This window comes from Aphelocoma coerulescens, chromosome 12, assembly GCF_041296385.1.
Source record: "Aphelocoma coerulescens isolate FSJ_1873_10779 chromosome 12, UR_Acoe_1.0, whole genome shotgun sequence".
NCBI lineage: Eukaryota > Metazoa > Chordata > Aves > Passeriformes > Corvidae > Aphelocoma > Aphelocoma coerulescens.
Window position 1 is genome coordinate 21,080,147 of NC_091026.1, and position 17,854 is coordinate 21,098,000.

Consider the following 17,854-nt stretch of genomic DNA (forward strand, 5'->3'; position numbering starts at 1 on the left):
AAAAGGGCAAGGTGCTGGTTGGGATAGAGGGGAGTCGTGGCCTGAAATCCCTGTGAGAGAGGTGGGAGAACAGGAACAGAGGGGGGGAATTTGAGGGAGATGGAGAAGATCCATCCCATTCACTTGGAAGCACACAATCCTCAGGTGTTCTCAAGTTCACCAGCAAAATTTCATTAAACACCCTCACCTGGGGCTTTTGCTCCTCCCCTGCATTTGATCCAACTTGTTTGCTGCAATAATAAATTATTTCTGAGCAAACCCCTCAGCAAAAGCCACAGAACTGGAGGTGCTGCCCAGCACAAACCTCCCATGACACGATGTCACCACTCACCTTCATGCCAGGGCTCTCTGAAGCCAGCACAGGACACGAGCACTTGGTTGCAGATCCATTGGCCAGGTTGGCAGATTTGTACCCAAAACAACAGCAATCGCTCCCCAGCACCATCAAGGCCAGCCATGGGTTCTCCTGGCACTGAGGGCAGGCTGCAGCCTCTGACTGCACAGGGAGATACCCAAGAAACCCCAGGCAGGACCACCCCCCACCACTGCAGTGAGAGGTAACAGATCATTAAAACCAAGCTTTAGCCTATAACAGATTATCACAGGAGCTGAAAGATGCTCATACAAAGGAGGCAGGGAGGCAGATTTGTGCTGTTTTAAAATAAAAGATGAAAGGAGAGCTCTGCTCCCAGCACTGCAGGCAGAGCTGCTCCCTCACCCTCACTCCCATCCAGCAGCACATGGCACTCACCTGGAACACTCCCTCATTTGCTGCCCCTTCGGAAAAGCTGAACTGAGTGAAGGATTAAATCCCCCGAGGTCAGGATTTATGCACAGAGCCATTCCTCCTGCTTTGGCCTGAGACCTAATTCACCAGCATCACTTCACCTGGCTCTCCTCTCTCCCCCACAGCACACCACATCCTCTCCCAGGACTCCATAGAAACACTCCCAATTTCTCCTTCTTTGCTATTCCTTCACTGCAATTCTGGTCTGTTCATTTTCACAGTAGATTTGATCTGTGTGAGCTTTATTTCTGCTTTATTCTTCTCTGCTCAAGAGAAATAAATATAATTTGCTGACTGGGTCCAAGCAGCAGGTTATCTGACTTCTAGAAGGCTTCCAGGTCCACAGTCCGAGTCCTACAACCTGCTCAGGTCTTGACAGTCTGTTCCCAAAAGCAATGCTCCCCCTGAGAGCATGTACAAGGCTGGTCAGGGCAGGGGCAATGGTGACTGCTTGTTTCTGCAGAGGGAAATGCGTCACCCGGTGTCTTAACAAATGTTCTCACAATGAAAGGTTTGGATTTCAGTGAAAAAAACCTTCCATGGCATCCCTTTTGGGGCAGACCTGTCCAGCAGAGCACATGGGGGGACGGGAGCAGCACTGAGCAGGTGTCCCCTGCTCCTGCCTCCGCTGTGTATGTGACTCCACTTTTACACGGTGTCCCATTCACAGCCTGAAAGTACTCGGAAATACATTTATTTATAGCACCTACAGTGCAACAGAATATCCCCCTCCCTCTCCTTGCTGCTGGAGACTTTGGCTACCTGCAGGCTGCCCTGCGTGGGTGCGCATTCCCCTCCTCCCACGCCCGGCACGCCGGAGCCGCCTGCCCGGTGGGGACAGCACGGAGCAGCCCGGCCCGGCCTAAAGGCAGGGAGTGACTCATGCCACCAGAAATGCCGCACGGAGGAGGGGCAGGGGTGAGTGCCCCGACACCCCTGTGCCGCCCTCCGCCCGGCCCGGGGCAGCCGGGGAGCCCCCCGGCCCTGGGGAGCCCCCCGGCCCTGGGGAGCGCAGGGCACCCGCGCCCGCTGCCCCGGCAGAGCCGCCCCGGCGGGAGCGGCCCAGGAGAATCAGGGGAGCAAATGCCCGAGGCCGCAGTGCCCCGGCGGGCAGGGACAGCCCCGCAGAGCAGCTGCGCCTCCTCAATTCGGGGCTGGCTCCCGGCCAGGGCAGCCGCAGCTCTGAGCTCACACCAGAGCCTGTTCCTCGGCCCCGACGCCGGGAAGCAGCTGATTTTGCTAAAACACCCTGCACAGTTGTGCTGAGCCACTGAGCTCTGCTAGACAATCCAGCTGTGACCAAGCAGGTCTGGCCTTGGAGCTGCTGCCCAAAATCTTGGAGTGTGGAAGGATTTTACCTCCAACACCAGTCTGTGCTGTGTTTGGGACCTTCCAGCTTCTGTGGAGTAGCAGAGGGGAGATGCAGGGATGTGGAATGGGTGCCATCAAAGAGTTTTCCAGTGTCCTTTTGCCCCGAAGAGGGGCACTGATGGGCACTCCTCTCCAGAACAACCTGCCAGATTTACACTCACAGCCCCACGCTCATGACCCTTCCCAGAGTTTGTCCCCTCTCCACTGGTGCCTCGCATGCCTTTGCAGGATCCTGCGGGTTCACAGACTTTCACGCCCCAGCGCTGCCCTTTCTCTCCCTGCAGAGGGAGTCAAGGAGGTCTCTGACAAGCTGCATTCACCTCAGTTTCAGCCGTCGATGTGTCACACTCAGGGCATCACCACATCAGCTTCCACCGGAGCTGAAATCCCAAGGAAAAAATAAAAGTTTCCAGACTGAGGCACCAACCTGACTCCAGAAAAAATAGTGAAAAAAAGGAGTTGGAGGAGGCTGGCAGCCTTAGACCCACAGTCAGGCTCAGCCAGACCTTTGCCATCACAAGTTTTCAGGAAACATGAACATGTCCGAGACCTGCAACACCTCAGCCCAATGAAGGAACTCAATCCCATTTCTGCTCTGTATTCCATCAGCCCCAAGGGCTGAAAGCTCCAGGCACGGAGCCACGAGGGTTTGATAAAAGCAGCACTGTCCAGGCACTGATGGTTTTGGAAGGCAGCAGAGCCTTTTGCCTTAAAATACCTCCCCTGCCATGCCAGCTGTGCTCACGGGCTCCACGGTGGCCCTTCCACGCTCAGCACTTGTGTGGGCACCTCCAGCCTCCTCAGGGAGCTGCCCATCCCTCCCTCTCCACCCCTCCTGGGGGGGACACATAGCCTTCCCTCTCTACCCCTATTTTTTGAAGTGCTTTTTTTACAAAACCTTTACTTTTGAACAAATCTTCAGATCATGAAAGCCAAGAGCTCACAGGAGACATTGAGGAGGATTAGCAAAATACAGCCCAAGTTCAATAAATCTTCATTAATGTACTAAGTATCCCTGGAAGAGAAATTCCAGCCACTCTGGTTCTGTGGATTGGTCTTGGATTTCCTCGAGTTTCTGTGGATGAAAAAGCTGGAACCTAAGGAATCCAGGCTGGTACCACAAGCCTTCTCCTGGGCTCTGAAGGGACCCTGAGGAGCATTGGCCATCCCAGGACAATGTGGATGCTCTGGGTGATATTTATAGACATGGTTCCTGCCTCCCCAATCACTCAGATTCATAAACACCAATTTCTTTCAGGCTTTTGAGGACTTTTGCCCCAATTTGGGCATTGTTTCCCCCACACAAGAGTAAAATCCCCCCAGCACAACTGGGCTGGGGGGGCTGCACACCCACCCCACGCCACCCCTGCCCTGGCTCAAAGGCCACCAGCCGCCCACACACATGCCATGCCCCTGAGGTGACAGCACAGGGGCTGGCCCCAGAAAAGCCCCTTTAAGGGACACTTCAGGGTGGCCTCAGGAGTCAGGACATTAATTTTAGCCTGGAGCAGTGCCAGGGGCGCAGGGCAGCTGCTGCAGGCGGGGCCAGTGCCTCCCCCTTGCCCTCCCCGGGTCCCCCAGCACAGGCACAGTCCCCGCTCCATTCCGGGGCCAGCGGAGCAGCCATGGCAGAGGAGCACAGCGAGCTGGAGGAGAGGATCATCATCAAGGACCAGCACACCAAGGAGATCGACCTGGTCAACAGAGACCCCAAGCACATCAACGAGGACGTCGTGAAGGTAGGGCTGTCCCCCACTGCGCTGTAGAAGCGCCACGGGAACCAGGATTTGGGTGTCAGACCTTGGTCTGTGTTTGGCTCGACTCAGCCGGGGCTGTTGATCTTTGTCCATGCGCCCCAAGAGGTGCCATCTCCAGGGCTGTGGGGAGGTGAAAGCCCTGCTGGCTGGGCACCCAGACACTGGTGGGGTGGCATGCCTGGCTCCAGTTAATGCCATATTTCCCATTCCTTGAATGGGCTCTCCAGTTTCATAATGGCTTGAAAATTTATGGAGATGCCTTCCTTTGTACCAGCAAGTGGGCAGCCAAAAATAACACAGAGATTAAATATCACTGATTTAAAGGGATATTGGGGAAAGGCTGCTGGCCTTCAAGACACAACAGCCTCAGTACCGGATTGTTTGAGGTACGTTGTCGTATTTGTGGAAGATTGTTCCCCCAGGGCAGCCCAGAGGTGCAGCAGCTCCCAGCTCCCTCCCTCTGTTTCTGACCAAGAGGAATTCCCACTCTACCTCCGGGGCTTCCTCTAGACTCCCTTAGAATTGCAAACAAAATTTGTCTGTTAGCCAAAGGTAATTCCAGCCCAAAGGAGAACCACAGGAGGTGGAAGGGTTTTGCTAAAACTGTGTTTGTGACGGTCACAGCAGAAGGGACAGCGTGCACAGCACTGCTCACACAGGCTCTGCAACAGGCCGTGACCTTGGCAGCACTTGGATTTGGGCATTAAAACACCATTACAGCTACAACCAAATGGGCAAATTAAACTCCCTTAGCTGAGCTGTGACAGTGACAGTATCGCTGGGCTCCTTTCTGGCATGGTGAGACCTGTCTGCCCAACACCTCGGCATCCCGAGCACATTCCCAGCACCATGTCCAGCATCTGTGCCACTCCCTGCCAGTGCATCCCACAGCCTTGGCCTGGGGCTTGGACAGGTGCCAGGCCAGGGGAACAGCCCTCTGCCATGGCAGCAGGGACCAGGAGAGCCCTCAGCCCACTCACCCCAGGGCCAGGCAGCGCTTTGGGGCACACCCCTGCTCCCCAGCTTGGGAATGCCACCAGCTACTCCTGGGGGACAATGCCAGTGCTGTCCTAGCCACCCACATGCCTCCCACCAGTCCCTTTTCCCCAGCACACCCCTGCCTTTTCCCACTCCAGAGTCACCAAAGCCTGAAGAGACCTTCCAAGCTCCCCACTCCCACGGCCACGCTGCTGCTCCACCAGCCCTGGAAGGCTTCAGAGCTCCTGCTCCTCAGCATTCCTCCACCCTAAAACAGCCCAGCCGAACGAGCTAGGGCCGGAGGGCAGAGCCAGCCCCGGGACAGAGCACAGCTCACCCTCCTCCTCCCAGGGACAGCCAGAGGCACACTCCAAAGCCCCGGGGCATCCAGGAGTACTCTGGAACACGGGGAGCAGAGAGCCAGCCAGCAGGGGAGCAGGGAACTACAGGGCTGTATTTGATGAAGGGCTCACCTGGCCACGGATAAACATCCTGAGCATCACAAAGCAGCAGCCAAAACTTGGGATCGCGTTACAGGGGTGGCACTGGCCACAGAGGCTTTGCAGAGCTTCACAAACCTCCTCCAAGCACAGCAACAGAGCAGTGCACAGCTGCACTGGATGACCTTAAGAGAGCTTTTCCAACCTAAATGGTCCCACGATTCTATAAAGGAGCAGTACCTGCACATGCTGGTCCCTGAGCCTCTCCAGGCAGTGCCCAGGATGCAGAATCAGTCTGAGTCTGAAGCTCCACTGCTCCTCCAGATCCACTCCCAGTGTGATGGCAGCAAAACAAGCAAAGAGGCAGAGCCTCTGCTTTTATATCCTGCTGCTCCCTGCATTACTTGATCCCTGATGAGCTTATCAGGCAGTTGGGCAGTAACCTGGGCTAGTCCCCAGCACATCTGGACTTTCCAGGGGCTGCTGATGGCACCTCAGGACCAGCTCTTGGGGCTTCTGGCTCCTGACCCATGTCAATACTTCTCCCAGCACCTCCTGCTCACTCCAGGAAATTAAAGATGACACAGGGTGATTTTGTGAGCCAAGTGCTTCCAAAAGCAGAATGGATATTGTAATTTAACGTGAATGTACAGACACGTCAGCTGCCCAAGGGGAGGCCGGGCTGGATTTTAAGGCAAATAGCTCAGCTTATATATTCCCTAGAAGTGAGTTACACCCAAGGGGATCTCTGCATGGAGTTTTGGGGAGTGTGTGCCACTCAGAGGCACCCCCTGTGCCTGCACAAATGGCATAGGCAGGGCTGAGCCCCAGCTCCCTTTCCCAGGAGGAACATGGACAGACAGCACTGAGAACCTCATCCTGCAGGTATAAATAAATAATCCATAAATCCAGAGGGCTGCTGGATCTTTATTAGCACAAACACCTTCCCACTGAGTGGGCAGCCACGTCCCTGAATGCTAAAAAAGAGCAGGAATGGGCTCTGGCGGCCTCTGCAGCCAACACTCCCACGCACAGCTCCTGTTCCAAGGGCTCCCGCCTGGCCCTCACACCTCACCCAAGATCAGGGGATGGGGTGGGCACTGTGACCCCCTGGTGCTGGAGTCTCAGCCATGGGTTGAGCCCACCGCTGTGCTGCCCACAGGCTGCGGCCAGGCAGTGCTGGGAGCCTGAGGATCTCCCATCTCCGCAGGGGCTTGTCCCTGCTGGGGGTGCAAGGATCCAGGGATCCACCCCCAGCACAGTCCCCACTCTCCCCAGCCCCGTCCGTTTGGCATCTGCTCCCACCTTGTGCAGCTCCTCCTCCTTGCATTGGGGCCTTTGCTGACCCCCAACCTCCCCTATGTCCATCTGCTCTCCTCCCAGGTGGATTTTGAGGATGTGATAGCTGAGCCTGTGGGAACATACAGCTTCGACGGCGTCTGGAAAACCAGCTACACCACCTTCACCGTCAGCAAGTACTGGTGCTACCGGCTGCTCTCTGCCGTCCTGGGCATCCCCCTGGCCGTCGTCTGGGGCTTCCTCTTTGCCCTCATCTCCTTCTGCCACATCTGGGCAGTGGTGCCCTGCATCAAGAGCTACCTGATAGAGATCCAGTGTGTCAGCCGGATCTACTCCCTCTGCATCCACACCTTCTGTGACCCCCTCTTTGAGGCGCTCTCCAAGATCTGCAGCAACGTCCGAGTTGCTCTCCGGAAGGAGATTTAGGTCCTGACAGCTGCCCCAACAGCCCTTGCACAACCCCCTCTGTGCAGGCTCCCTGCCCTCAGGCATGTGGACATTGCACACACGGACACCCCTGCCTGGTGAGGGACCTGCACATGGACACCCTGGTAAGGGAACTGGGCATCACGGCAGGATCCCGCAGCAGAGCTGGCTCTCAGGGATGCTCTCTGCAGATGGAGGCAGGCCCCGAGGCTGCTCCTTACTCCATCCCAAAGCCAGAAGCCCATCATGGCTCAGGGAGCAGCCCAGACAGACCCTCTGCCCTCCAGGACCCCTGGGAGTTCCTGAGGGAGAGACGGCAGCACCTCCTGGACCACAGCCCTGGGCCACAGCCTGCAGGTGCAGGGCAAGCAGTGAGGCTGCAGAGCTGCTGCTGGCCACCAACTAAACCCTGCCCACTCCTCCATCCCTTCAGGCTGGGAAGGCACTGACAGAAACTCCCTCACAGGAGTTGTTACTTGTGGCAAACAACTGCTGTTGTGGGAGCTTCTGCATTAAACTGCTGCACAAAACTTTTAGGGATAGAATAGCTAAACCAAACTTTTTCATGTGTACTTGCATTTCAGCCAAGCTGTGAGAGCCAGACCAGGCCGTACATGACGTGTTGTGTCTGCTCTGAGAGCGTGAGCTGATCCTGGGCCACCGCCAGCTGCAAACCCGCTCGTGGCACTTTGATGCTCAGTTATGCACTCAGTTGTGGAGCATCGCTCAGTGCCGTGGGCAGGGCACGGGGCAGGACAGCACGTGTGGGACCCAGCCCTGTGCATGGCCCTGAGCACTGGGGCTGCAGGAGGGCAGGGGGGACACAGAGCCTGGGGAACCTCACTTGAGCTGGGCTCTAAGCAAAGCTTGGGTTTGTTCTGCAGGGACAATCCTCACTACACAATTGCTCAGTCGCTGCCGAGTTTGCTCCAGCCACAGCAGCGTGTGCATCCCACACGGGCAGCGCTGTCCCTCCACTGCGTCCTGGGATGGAGTGAGGAGGCTGCGGGAGGGGCAGGACCGCACCGACCCTCGGGCTCTGCCGGCAGAGGGGACTCACATCCAGCCAGGCCCTCCCTCAGCATCCCGGGGTCGCCCTAATGGGTGGGGAGAGCAGAGGAAGGAGCCTCTGCCAGGACCCTGCTGCTCCGGCTCCAGGGAAAGAGGAGTGAGGGGCGAGAGGGCGGATTCAGAGCTATTTCCTCCCCTGTACTGTCAATTAGTTTGCCGGTCCCTCTTCCACGGAGCTGCACTTTCACTTTGAGGCCCTTGAATGCTCTTTTGGCTCCAGCCTTAAGTGCTTTGCTGAACCAGGGCCCAGGAGGTCTCGTTGTTCAGAGGCTGTTCTCAATTGTGTCCATGTGCGCCTTTCCCTTGGCTTCCAGCAAAGACTTGGAGCCAAAGGTTCCTCTAGTGCCATGCCAAGGACGAGAGGGAGCCAGGTTTTCTACTGGAGCTCTTCCAAGGGCTTGGGATTGCATACTGCTGTTACTCCATAGCAATGTGGTACCCAAGCTCCTGCAACATCAGGGCCCAAGAAGGATGGAGTGATTAAAAAGAAAAATATATTTAGGTATTTATAGGGGGGGAAAAGTCTCAAAAAACACTTCACCATGAGCATTTTTTGTGGGAATAAAAAGAATTAAAATCTATTGTATAATGGGTTTATTACTACTTCTAATTTTTTTTGTTTGTTTGTTTGTTCTAGTAGTTCACTGCCTGAACCCAAAAAACCCTGAAATGCTGATGTCCCCACCACATTGCTCTCTGGGCTCCCAAAACTTGGGGCACACCTGTCAGCACCTCTGTTTCACTTTTGACTCTCCTGAAAAGCCTTTTGGCAATGCATTCCCTTGGGACACTCCTGCTCTCCCTGTCCCTGCTCTGCCGCAGCCTGGGAACAGTGCAGGAGCTCAGCTGTGGCACCACTTGGCTGCAGCACCTCCAGGCACGGGGCATGGCCCTGCCTGAGCCCCAGACCACCACCAGAAATTGCAGCCAGGGCTGGAGGGCAATTCCCGGTGTCTCCCAAAGCTCCCTCTCTTCTCCAGGCATCCGTCCCAGTAACATCTATTGCCATGTTCTCTCCTCCCCGGCAGGTGGAGGATGCACCAGGCCTCAGACTCTCGAGAAAAGGAGACCCCTCCTTCCTCGTTTTGTGCGGGAGTTAGTGACTCAAGGAGAAGGAGGTGAACGTGGGAGGAAGATGCTCTATAGTGTCCTGAGGATTTCAACCAGTCAGCAAATGTGCTGAGAGCTCACTTGGAGCTCCCACAAAAAAAAAAAATAATCAAAGGAATGTCAAGGTAGGAAAGGTGCAAATAGACCTGCTGGTGACAGTGAAAAAATAAAGGACATATTTAAATGTATTTTTCATGTTCATTCCCAACATGAAAGGCCAAATTACATCACCCTATGAGAGCCCCAGCTGTGCCCCCTCCAGTGCCCATGTCACAGCCAGCTCTGTGCCGCCGGGTGCGGATCCCAGCGCTGGGGCAGCGCTGCACCGGCAGCGGCACCGCGGTGAGCGCAGCTGGGTGTGTGCGGTGTTCCAGCCCTGCTGCCCACCGGCCCCCTTCGTTCCCTCAGCCCAGCGCTCCACCCACGCCTCCCTCCCACCCTCCACCAGACACAGTCAGAAAACTTTATTTACAGTTTTTGTCAGCAATTAAAATCCATGCCGTGAGCATGCCCTGTGCGCTAGAGAGCAAGCAAAAGGCACTGGAACCGTGGGAGCCTTCACGGGATCTGCGCTGACCCCAGAGCCAGGCCTGGTCTCGGGGACGTGACGGGACTGTCCCTGTCAGAGCCCACGGAGCCCAGCCCGGATCCCGCACACCCGCCCGTGTGGAAGCTGCTGAGCACGCTCGGCCAGGGCGTTCCTGCCCGGATCCCGGCCCCAGCCGTGACCGCTCCAGGCTCCTGCCGACCGTCTGTGCGGCCTCGCTGGGGATGAGGTCCAGAGCTGGGGTGGGGACAATCGGGCGGCAGCGCTGTGCCCTGCAAGGCTGGTCCCTGCTGCCCCCCAGGATGCCCGAGGCAGGGGGAGCAGGGCTGGCACGGTGCAGGGCTGGCACGGTGCAGGGCTGCGGGGCTGCGGGGCTGCGGGGATGGGGCTGCCTCTGCCCCAATGGCTGCAAGCGAAGCGAGAGCGCCTGTGCTGAGAGCGCGGTGCCAGGAGCCGGCATCCTGCAGGACCCGGCATCCTGCAGGACCCTGCTGCAGGTGCAGGTGGGACAGTGCCCAGCCACGTGCCGGGGATGACACCCATCACCCTGTGCTGCAGCAGCCCCTTCCATCCCATGTGGTGCGTCACACCTGCCCCAGCAGCACCCGATCGCTCCGGACAAGACCTGTCCCTCCTGGTGGCATCCCTAAGCCACTGATGTAAGCGTTTGGGGCTCAGGAGCGAGTTCCTGGTGTCTAATCCCAGCCTGAAACTTGGACACAGAATTCCTGCCCCACTCCCGTCTCAGTTAAACAAGGCCCTCTGTACATGCTGACAGGCATATATACACCTATTTATAGACCCCCTCCTTGTCCGGGCACAGCTTGCCACAGGGAAGCACTGGAGGCAGCACAGCAGAGGCACAACGTCCTGGCTGGTGATGGCCTCACGTCGTGGACGGCTGCATGAAGCTCCTCTGGCTCGTGCTCTTGCAGCTGAGGACGAAGGAGGAGGAGTTGCTCTTCTTGCCCAGGTCACACGCTGGCCGCGACTTCAGGTAGCGCGTGGAGCAGCAGAGGAAGCGGCGCATGAGGTCGTGGAAGAGGTGCCCGGTGTAGAGCATGTAGATCCAGGGGTTGCAGCAGCTGTTGAGGCTGGCCAGGAGCATGGCAATGATGAACGGGGAGGCTGCGAGACAGAGGCACGGCAGTGTCAGGGCGCGGCCACGCCGCGGTGGCCTCTGCCGAGAGCCCCGGCCCTGGCGGCACCGCGGCACCTCCTCCCCGCCAGGGATGTGCCCCCCGCCCGCAGGAACACCACGGGCAATGAGAGCTGGTGCGGGGCGGGGGGCGAGCCTCCGTTCCAGCACCTTGGGTTTAGGTTTTTCCCCACATGAGATACATTTCCCTGCTCCTGCTGCCTGCCCGGCGTTACCCTGGCGTGCCTGGCCAGGAGGCAGAGCTGCCCCCAGCAGCACCTGCACAGTCAGCCTAGTCTAAGGTGCCCAAACCCGGGAGAGAGACCGCGGCCCTTGGAGTTGCCGTGGCAAAGAGCAGGACTGGGAGCAAGCAGAGTCGGTGGCTCGTTTTTCCACACCGGTGGTTGATTTGAGGCAGACTCTCAGCTTCCAGCTGCTCGGGCTGTGGGACAGCCACAGTCCCCAGGCCACGGGGCGTCCCCTGCTCCTGGGCTGTCCCCACTGCCAGCCCAGAAGCCCAATGCTCTCCCAGCACCTTCCTCCAGTCATTTTTCTTTCCCTCAAATTAATTTTTCCCACACAGCGCTCTGCCAGGAAAGACAACAGCCATTTCCACACCGCAAATGAAGTCCGGGAGCCTGGCATGCCCCGGTGTTGGGGGGGATGGTGGCAGTGCAGTGCCAAGACATCGAGTCTCTGGCTGCTGCTCTCTGTCCCCGGAGCAGAAAGTACCCACTGTCCCACCTGGGAGGTTGGATCAGCGCCTTCTGGTGACAAGGGGATGGTGGGACGGGCATCTGCCATGGCACTGAGACAAGGGGGGACATCCCCTCCATGAAGTGGCTGCTGGTGGAGATGGAGCCTTTATCCTGCTCCCTGTGTTCCAGCTCATCTCCTCAGCCCCTCTGCTGCCAGAGGACGTGCCAGCAGCAAGGATGAACATGGGGTTTGGCTGTTCTGGTCCCTTCGTGCCTCTGCAAAAATCCACTGGCAGTTTTTAAACCAGTGAAGAAGTGTGACTATAAATGTTAGCTTCCAAATTCACCTTCAGCCAATGGATGCGTAATTCCTGCTCTTGTGATGTCTACTCCAACTACTTTTAATTTCAAGCATATGCTAAAAAATTATTCCATGGGGAATGGTTACAAATCCCAGGCACAAGACCTGAAATACATCACAGCGTTTCTATCCACTTAAAAACATCCAGCCAGGGCTGACTCAGCTCTTCCCTCTCTGCGGGAGGCAAATTGAATTTCAGGGAGCTTACCGCAGGGCAGGTCCGGAGGGTGGGCTGCTCCCCTCCCTGGCTGGAACACCAGACACCCCCGAGGGGTGCTGCAACCAGCAAGCTCTGTCCCTCAAGGATGTCCCCTCCCCCCGGCACTCCCCGCTCCAGGGATGTCCGGAGCGGTGGGCAGGGGTGGAGGCTGTGCCCCAGCGGGGCTGTGGGGGCTCTGCTGCAAACACCCAGTACAGGAGTGGGATGGGATGGGGGGCTCCCCCATTCTCACACACTGACTGGGGCCATCGCTCACAGCCCACGTGTCAGGGCTCCTGCCCCAAGGTGAAGGGACCGATACAACATCATGGTGCTTCTCAGCCCTGCTCGCGTCCTCACAGGTGCCTTGAGCCGACCGACTCCGAGCTCGGAACCCCGCATGTGCTCCCTGTGAAGTGCGTGCAGCAGGAGCCTCTTTCCAACCTGTGGGCAGTGCAGGGTCCCCAGTGCTTAAACCAGCACCTGGATCACAACACGCAGCTCGGACCCACCTTACAGAGGCTTTGGGGTGTGTGGCTGCCTAGCGGGGGATGGATCTCTGCTGCCTGGCCGGGGAGGCAGCATCAGGCTGACAGCCATGCCCTTCCGCGGCTGCCCCACGGGCCCGGCACCGCAGCCGGGCTGCGAGGAGCTCGGAGCTCACATTTAGGCACCTTCATGTGCCCCATCAGCCACGGGGAAGCGACACGGAGGGGCTGCAGGGCAGGGGCTGGCGGGGCCGGGGGAGTGGGGCCGTGCAGCTGCCTGGGACCGGCCCCGTCCTGCTGCCCACCCGGCTCTGCTCAGGGCAGGGCTGCAGCCTCTGCGCCGCCCTGGCCTCGGCTTATGGGACTTGTTCTATGGAAGCGAGGAGAGCAAATGAAGTGGATCAGTGGGAACAGGGCGAGCCCTCCCTGGTTCTCCCCTCGCTAGCGAGGGAAGGAGGGCGCTGCCTTGTTCTCTTTACAGCCTCATCTTTCACCCTGCACATGCCGACCGCATCCTGCTGAGGTGGGAGCCCAGCTCCGAGCGGTGTCAGGGTTTCACCCAGCACAGACCAAGCTCTGTGCATCGCTCTGCTCATGCCCGAGTTCTGTGGCTCGCCACACTCCGGGATGTGGCACACGGGATCAAGGGGCAGGGCCCCTGTTCAGCCCCCTCAGACTTCACCAGGGCACAGCCAGGTACCGAGAGACCTGCCCTCACCAGGGACACACTTTCTAAGGAGGTGACTGCTCCCTCACCTGCCTTTGGGATCTGCTGATCACCCCCAGTGCAGCTCATTGGGGTGCAGCCGTGCCCCCATTGCTGCTGGCACCCAGGGACCCCTGCCCTCCCTTTCCTCTGTCCTTTCCGTGGCTATGCCCACACAGCTGTGAGGTGAGGAACAGCCACAGTCCCTTCCCAACACGGGGTACACCTCTCCTGCACCCCACCACGCTGCCTGGCCGCAGTGTCCAAGCCTCAGTAATGGGAAGGGGCTCGGGATCAGGGCAAGGCTGTGGGAACGCTGCAGGCAAAGCCCGTGTCCTCTGCAGAGAGGTCTGGCTGTGCTGCTCCCCCCTCGTGCCTCTGGGCAGCCAGCAAGGAGGAGGAGAGCCTGGGAAGAAGGGCTGGGGTCTCCCAACACTTGTACCCACCCCCTGGCTTTTCCTCCCCATGCCATGAAAGCCTCCAGCAAGTGCCCTGGCAGAGCTCCCACCCTGTGCCGCAGCCACGGGCTGCCCGGAGACAGGAACGTGATGGGGACAGGAGTGAGGAGCGTGGAATGGCTTGGAGGGCTGGAGAGACCCCTGATACCTTAAAGCGAAGAGGGGAAAAAAATAAAAAGGGAAAAGGGAAAAGTGCTGCAAGGCCGATGGCACCGTGTGAGAAAGGGAAAGGTTCCCCATGCAGCCAGAAGGATTGGGACAGACAAATCCTGTCTACCCCCGCTCCACCAAGGGTCAGCAAAGCAGCAGAGGTTTGGGTGCTGCCGAGATTTGGATGCTGGGAAGGGAGGGGCAGCTCTCAAGACTGCAGGATTAAAACACAGCATGAGGGAGGGCTGCTGCTTCACCCCAGAGCCCATCTAGGAACTAGAAGTTTTGATCAGCCTAAATCAGATGGAAAACCCCTGGAGCACAAGCCATATTCCAGTTCTCCTGAAATAAATGGAGCAGAGAGAAGCAGGAGAGGCAAAGCACACCTGCCTGGCTCCGGCTCTGTCCAGCCCATGGGAACAGATGCACATGGGCTGCAGGACACGGGGTTTTCCACAGCTGTGTAGCTAGGATAGGGCTCGGGAAGGGCAGAGTGGCCAGGCTGAGCAGCTGTGCCCTGTGAGCTGCCCCTGAGCCACAGTGGCCCTGAATTTGCCAGGGCTGTGGTAGCCGCTGACCCGGGAAAGCTGCGGCTCAGCTGCCTGTGGGGGGGGGTTATCCGTGTTCAGGACTTTCTCCCTTCTCCCTCCCACCCACCCAAAGCCAGCTCGGAGCAGTTTCTGCCGTGGGTGTCCCCGGGGCAGAGCGGAGCCGTCCAAGCACCCCAGGGCGAGGGAGGGGAGGCTGTACCTTCCTGCGGCGCGTTGGTGTCCCACACTGACCACATCTGCACGAAGAAGAAGGGAGTCCAGCACACTATGAACGCCAGCACGATGATAAAGGTCATTTTGACTGTCCGGATCTTGGCTTTAGAGATAAGCCTGGTGCTGCTGACCCTGGCAAACACCATCCCTCTGCGGGAGCCTGAGCGCAGACCCACGCTGGGCCCGTGAGCCGTCTTCAGCTTCACGTTCTGCCAGATTTTGAAGCTGATTAAGCCGTAGCAGATGCTCAGCATCAACACAGGGATGATATAGACCATGAGGGTGATCCAGGTAACATAGGCTTTCGGTCCCCAGGGCTGGATGAAATCTGCCCAACAGTCATAAACCCCGTTCCCCACATCCCTTAGAGAAAATATGTGGATCTGAGGGATGCTGACCAGCAGGCACAGCAGCCAGGTGAGGAGGACAGAGACCCGGTCAGCTCTCCTGTGCAGGGACCTCAGTGGCTGACAGATGGCCAAGCACCGGTCCAGGGACATCAGCAGGAGCATGTAGGTGGAAGCGAACATTCCCACTACCTGCAAGTACTTGATCAAGCGGCACAGGAAATCTGGCCCATAGAACCTGAAGGTGATGTCCCAAATGAGCTGGGGCAGCACCTGGAAGATGGCCACAACCAGGTCAGCGATGCTCAGGTGCTTCATGAAGAAGTACATGCGGGAGTGCTTGTGGCGGGTGGTGTGGATGGCCAGTAGCACGCACAGGTTGCCGGTCAGAGCGAGGAACAGGATGAGGCACAGGACTGTCACCTCCACCTTGGCCATGTCCTCGTTCCTCTTCAGGGGGTCGGCGGTGCTGTTCCTGCCGGTGCTCAGGTTCCCCAGCCGGAGGCTGCCGTTCCCCAGGGAGCTGTTGATGGTCCAGGTGCTGCTCCCCGCCAGGTACAGCTTCTCCATGGCCAGCGCCGGCCCGCATCGAGCCTGGGGCAGGGTGAGGGCAGAGAGCGGGCAGAGCCTCTACCGATGCGTTCCTGCGCGGTAGCCGGGTGTCCCCGCCCGCTCTCTCTCCGTGTCTCCTCGATTCTCAATATTCCACCGCTCTCCGTGTCCCCCCGTGCTGTGTCCCCCGCCGGTCCCCTCCCGGCGCTTCCCTCCCCGCCGTGCCGCCCTCTCTGCCCGCCGGTCCCTGTCCCCGTGCCCCGGGTGGCGGCTCCCCGCGGCTGCTCCCTGTCCCCTCGCCGGTCACTCGGCGTCTCCGCCGGCTGCTGCCCCGCGACGAGCCCCGGCGCAGGGGCCGGGCGAGCGGCGGGGGCGGCGGGCAGAGGCGGGTCCCAGACCGGCCCCTCGGGGCCCGCCCGCGGCCGCTGGCCCCGCACCCGGACCCGCCTCAGCATCTTCCCCTCGCCCTCCCCGGAGCGCGGCCGTTCCCGCGCCCGACCGGCGGCACCGGCTCCCCCGCAGCCCCTCTCCTCTCGGGCAGCCCCGGCTCCCCCGCAGCCCCTCTCCTCTCGGGCAGCCCCGGCTCCCCCGCAGCCCCTCTCCTCTCGGGCAGCCCCGGCTCCCCCGCAGCCCCTCTCCTCTCGGGCAGCCCCGGTTCCCCCGCAGCCCCTCTCCTCTCGGGCAGCCCCGGTTCCCCGGAGCGGTGCCGCGAGGGGGAGCGGCGGAGCGAGGCCGCGGGGGTGGGCAGGGGCCGCCAGCGCACCCGATAGACCAAAGCCCCCCGGCATCGCGTCTCTGGGCAGACAACGGAGGGCGGGAGCACGCACCGGGCTCACCTCCCCAGCACAGCCCTGCTCTGCCGGAGCTGCCTTCGCAGGACGCCCAGGGAAGGGTCCCACCTAGCTGTCAGCCCGGCCTCGTCCAAAGGAGCAGGCTCAGGCGTTGGGCACTTGGCGGCTAACACACACAACTAAGAGCTTCCCTTTTCCTGCAAAGGGAACATTTCAAAGTATTATTTCTATGAAATAAGGAGTAGTAGGAATGTGTGACACCGTTTGTCACCAGCTCATCAGCACAGCTCAAGGGTTCGTCCCATTTTCAGGCTCCCCACAGGGGATGAGGAACCTGAAAGTGCAGGTGGGATGTTCAGAAGAGCATGGAACCCTCCCCATTCATCCCTCAGTCCAGTGGTGCTGAAGCCCCCAGCATCACCACCCTCTGCTCCTCACTTCAAGTCGTATCTCAAATCCTCCTCAGCCCAGCCTTAGACCCTGAACAAACATCCCTGCAGCTATTTTTAAAGATTTTTGGGAAGCTTTAGCTCCATGCAAGATGTAGAAATATTAAATACTTTGGCAAGTTCTTCCCTCCAGGGTTCTCTTTCTTCCTCCTTCAGGCAACAGAACTGCTGTGGGAATGGCTGCAGATCGCAGCTCACCATGTGCAATGCTTTTTTTGTATTGTTCTGCTGTTTTTGGGAGAGCACTGAGGGAGGAGGTGACTGTGGGTGAAATCCTGGCTCCAGTGAAGACAAGGAAAGGTTTGCCCTTGGCTTCTGCACAGCTCCTTGAGCAACTTGCAGGCACTTGAGGGATGTCCTTGTGGCCCAGGTGGGGCAGCAGCACCATGAGACACTGTCAGAGGTGAGGCAGAGCAGCCACTGCTCCTCTCTGGCCTTGGATGAGGACTCAGGACTGCACAGAGCCCAGCTCCCTTCCAGAACAGACCTGAAGTGCTAGGAAAGAGCCCAGTGCCCTTTGTGCAGCCCCTACACGTGGCAGTGAGCACCTCCAGGAGTGGTGAGCAACTGTGAAGTGCATTTGCTGTCAGCAACGAATCACAGGTGCGTGGCTGGGGAAGAGCCCTCCCAGGATTGATGCTGTTTGTCCCCATGCCAATGCCACACCGCTCCCAGGGCCACATCCTCTGCCATGCTCTGCCTTGACTTGGAGCACAGGAGCAGCTCAGTGAGGATCACATGCCTGGGGCCTGAAATTTGGGGATTGGGCTCAGGATAACATTCAGCTCCCAGTGCCCTTCCCTGAGTGATCCTGTCAGGGCCGGGCATTGCCCCCCAAGAGCCAGAGATGCTCGTGGCCCCTCGCAGCCCCTCTGTCCTTATTCAGGCAAAGCTGCAGCTGCCACACAACTAAAACCCAAACACATGTGATTTCGAAGCAAAGAATCCTGTGAGAATCAAAGCGTTT

At 58.7% G+C, this 17,854-nt stretch overlaps 2 protein-coding genes across 2 annotated transcripts; one reads left to right on the forward strand and one right to left on the reverse strand.

Moving 5' to 3' along the window:
- Positions 1-3,732: 3,732 nt before the first annotated feature.
- CAV3 (caveolin 3) lies at positions 3,733-9,658 on the forward strand. Its single transcript, XM_069028105.1, has 2 exons — positions 3,733-3,897; positions 6,717-9,658. Exons 1-2 carry the CDS (start codon positions 3,784-3,786, stop codon positions 7,056-7,058), a joined length of 456 nt encoding a protein of 151 aa, XP_068884206.1. The 5' UTR covers positions 3,733-3,783; the 3' UTR covers positions 7,059-9,658.
- A 28-nt stretch (positions 9,659-9,686) lies between these two features.
- Positions 9,687-15,807, reverse strand: OXTR (oxytocin receptor). Its single transcript, XM_069028104.1, has 2 exons — positions 14,735-15,807; positions 9,687-10,914 (listed from the first exon to the last, which is right to left on the reverse strand). The coding sequence occupies exons 1-2, from the start codon at positions 15,663-15,665 to the stop codon at positions 10,673-10,675; spliced, it is 1,173 nt and encodes a 390-aa protein (XP_068884205.1). The 5' UTR covers positions 15,666-15,807; the 3' UTR covers positions 9,687-10,672.
- Between the last annotated feature and the right edge of the window lie 2,047 nt (positions 15,808-17,854).